Source organism: Candoia aspera, chromosome 1 (genome assembly GCF_035149785.1).
Source record: "Candoia aspera isolate rCanAsp1 chromosome 1, rCanAsp1.hap2, whole genome shotgun sequence".
Lineage (NCBI taxonomy): Eukaryota > Metazoa > Chordata > Lepidosauria > Squamata > Boidae > Candoia > Candoia aspera.
Window position 1 is genome coordinate 15,665,870 of NC_086153.1, and position 3,184 is coordinate 15,669,053.

At 43.4% G+C, this 3,184-nt stretch overlaps 1 protein-coding gene across 2 annotated transcripts; it reads left to right on the plus strand.

Moving 5' to 3' along the window:
* The first annotated feature begins 262 nt into the window (after nucleotides 1-262).
* Nucleotides 263-2,777, plus strand: IFT22 (intraflagellar transport 22). 2 transcript variants are annotated; one of them, XM_063292689.1, is made up of 6 exons: nucleotides 334-426; nucleotides 1,037-1,141; nucleotides 1,219-1,298; nucleotides 2,029-2,118; nucleotides 2,297-2,499; nucleotides 2,583-2,777. In XM_063292689.1, exons 5-6 carry the CDS (start codon nucleotides 2,322-2,324, stop codon nucleotides 2,729-2,731), a joined length of 327 nt encoding a protein of 108 aa, XP_063148759.1. In that variant the 5' UTR covers nucleotides 334-426; nucleotides 1,037-1,141; nucleotides 1,219-1,298; nucleotides 2,029-2,118; nucleotides 2,297-2,321; the 3' UTR covers nucleotides 2,732-2,777. The 2 variants fall into 2 exon arrangements, with proteins under 2 accessions (XP_063148686.1, XP_063148759.1); XM_063292616.1 differs by lacking the exon at nucleotides 1,037-1,141 and having other exon boundaries at nucleotides 263-420.
* The last annotated feature ends 407 nt before the right edge of the window (nucleotides 2,778-3,184 follow it).

A 3,184-nucleotide genomic window follows, 5' to 3' on the forward strand; every position in this document is an offset into this window, starting at 1 on the left:
TGTATTCCCCGCACCTAATACAGTGTGATCCTGTGATTTAGGAAAGCACGTGCAAAACAAATCGGCCAACCTTCAAATTGCAAGAATACACTCTGCTGCTATTAAATCAATCGTCTAACAGCTCTTTTACGATCTGCGAGAGAAGCAAACAATTTAATTAGAGACAAACATAAACAGACGCTCCCTCGCCTCGTTCTGAGACCTGCAAAGAGAGACTGTCAATGCCGCCTCCTTCTCTCTTTCTCCCCGCCCATAGCAACCGTGCTTAGCAACGCGTGTAGATGGGTTGGGCGGAGCTGTCAGGATCATCTTTCCGGCCCTTTCGAGCCTCTGGTCGGTTTTCTATGCAAGGCCGAGGCTGTGCGGCCTAGTCCGAAAGGGATGCTAAAAGTAAAAATCCTTTTCGTAGGCCCCAGCGAGGTGAGTGTGCTGCCAAGGCCTTCTCAAAGAAAGGAAAACTCTCACGGTCTTGTCTTTTGACTCCTCGTTCTTTCTCCAAATCGGACAGGGAAGGCTAGGAGGGAAACCGGTGCAGCAGCCTAACTCATCCGAAGACCGCCAGGTGGGGAAGGATGGAGGTCTATTGCCTTCACTTCCCTCGGCGGACTCCCAGAGGCATCGGGTTGCCTAAGGGTGAGAAACAGGATACTGAAGAAGGATGCGAGTTTGGCATAATCTAGCAATATGCTTTCTATTCCTGCTGACAATGGCAATTAACAGTAGAACCTTCATGTTCAGAAGCAGTATATCTTTGTGAACAAGAGGTCCTTTCCTCAGTATTCTATTGAGGCTTTCTTCTCTCCTTTCCTAGATGGTCTGATCTAGCAAGTTTCTACTTATTAAAAGCAAGTTTATTCTCAAGATCCCTAATCGTTGCCAATTCTGGTTGAAGCAGATGGGAGTTGGAGTCCAAAAACATCCTCTCTCACCTTGGATGTGAAAAGCAGTGTCAAAGTGTTCCTTGCAACTAGTTCCAGTTTTGTGCTTTCATTCATGCATTGCCTTTCTAAACTTTTTTTTTAATTATAAAGCACAGTGAGGAAGAATTCCAGGTGGGATCTTCTTTAAGCTGCAACTGGTATTACAAAGACCCTTGTTTCAAACTTGTCAGAGCAGCCATGAAAAGGAATGCTTTTGTCGGGTGCATTGCAATACTTTATTCTGATTTTATTCCTGTTAATGCTACTGTAATTTTGTTTCTGTGTTTGTTTGTGACAGGCTGGAAAATCTGTCTTGGCAAACTTCTTGTCAGAGACCATTGAAGGTATTGGCAGTTACATCCCCACACAAGGAGTAAGGTGAGGAGGAATTGACTTATCTGCTGTGCCCGACTACACAAGCATACTTTAAAAAGTCTGAAACCATTCCTTAAAATCAATGTTAGGCATTCTCCCTGTCTGAAAACATAACTTATACCTTACTGATTTACTAAATCATTTCTTCAATAAATGAAAAGTTGACATATAGTACACACCCAGTCTGATACCTGTGGATTACTGTAGAAATGGATGTGATTATGCTGCTTGTACATAAACCTCCCCAAAGTTACTAGCCTGCAAAAAAGTTTTACTCAGTGTCTGGCTCAGATGAGACAGTTGCATTTTTGTGCTGAGGACAGAAGAAGGAGCTTGCATTCTCTGGCAGCCTGCTTGATTTGTTAATCTCAGTGGGAATGTTCTGTGCAAACTCCATATACTTGTCTACATGCAGCTCTTGATTGACAGGCTAGTGCATAAATGCAAGGCTATGATTCCCTTTTTCAGTTGAAACAAGAGATAATGGTGGCTGATAACTCCAAATATATCTGCCTTGTAGTGATGGCTTATAACAGCAGAGTTAGTCAATGGGCAGAGAGGATGAATGTCTGAGAGAGTTCTAAACTAGACATTGATTGGAAGGAAGAGAGATTAGCCATGGCAAGTAAGATGGTACAGTATAGTTCTGGCAATAATATAGATTGGGGCTTCCTCTTTCTCACAGCATGCCTGCTTTATTAACTCATATATAGTACCTGTTTCTAAATTTTAGGATTTTAGAATATGAGAAGCCACATATCAATGGAAACAGCAAAGGACCAGGATGTCGGTTTGAACTGTGGGATTGCGGAGGTGATCAAAAGTGAGTGAGTTTCTTATATTTCTTGCCAGCTCTCTTGGTGTAGGTCCATTCAAGCCCTGTGCCAGACTGTGGCTTGCAGTAGTGTGAAACCAATCATCTGCAGCTGGTTGCATGATTTCCAGCAAACAGTACTACTGTAGGTGTTTCCAGCCACATTCTTTTTCTTTTGCACTTCTAGATTTGAGACTTGCTGGCCTGCTCTGATGAAAGATTCCCACGGTGTCGTCATTATTTTTAATCCAGACTTGCCAAGCCATGTGAAGGAAATTGAGATGTGGTACTCCTGTTTCGTACAACAGCAGCAATTGCTTGAGAATCAGTGCTTGCTCATTGCACATCACAAGCCGGGCACTGCAGGAGATGTAGAGAATCTCACTCTGCGTAAGACCATAACCTTTATTTCCCAATTCTTCTTTAATCTTTGTCAAATTACATCCCTGTTTCAATGTTTTCTCTCTTCAAAGCTTCACCATTGAACAGGCTGTCATTGGTACACTCTAGCCTTGAAGAAGACCCTGAAGATGTCCGGATGGAATTTGTGAAGTTCCTAAAGACTATTACCAATTTGGTAAATGAGAGCCGGGACAGAGAGGAGATGCTAATTATCAATTAGTAGTATGATAAATGTTGGAGAAATAAAGAGCTGTCAATATGAATAACTTAAGTCTCAATTAGGTTTTTTTTTTTAATGATTACAAACTCATTTATTTTTCTTCCAAATGTGAGAATAATGGTATTGGCTTGGAATTATGTAATAAGGGAATCAGCATTCAGTGTGCTGTAGGTAAAGGTAAAGGTTTCCCTTGACGTAAAGTCCAGTCGTGTCCGACTCTAGGGGGCGGTGCTCATCTCCGTTTCAAAGCCTTGGAGCCGGCGTTGTCCATAGGACACTTCCGGGTCATGTGGCCAGCATGACTCACGGAACGCCGTTACCTTCCCGCCGAAGCGGTACCAATTGACCTACTCACATTTGCATGTTTTCGAACTGCTTGGTGTGCAGGAGCTGGGACGAGCAACGGGAGCTCACCCCGCCGCGCGGTTTCGAACCGCCGACCTTCCGATCGAC

Excerpts from the sequence above, each read along its gene's own strand:
- IFT22 (XM_063292616.1), top strand. The coding sequence starts at position 382 with ATGCTAAAAGTAAAAATCCTTTTCGTAGGCCCCAGCGAG. Across the intron at positions 421-1,218 it reads TTTTCGTAGGCCCCAGCGAG|GCTGGAAAATCTGTCTTGGC; the intron begins GTGAGTGTGCTG and ends TGTTTGTGACAG. Across the intron at positions 2,119-2,296 it reads GATTGCGGAGGTGATCAAAA|ATTTGAGACTTGCTGGCCTG; the intron begins GTGAGTGAGTTT and ends TTGCACTTCTAG.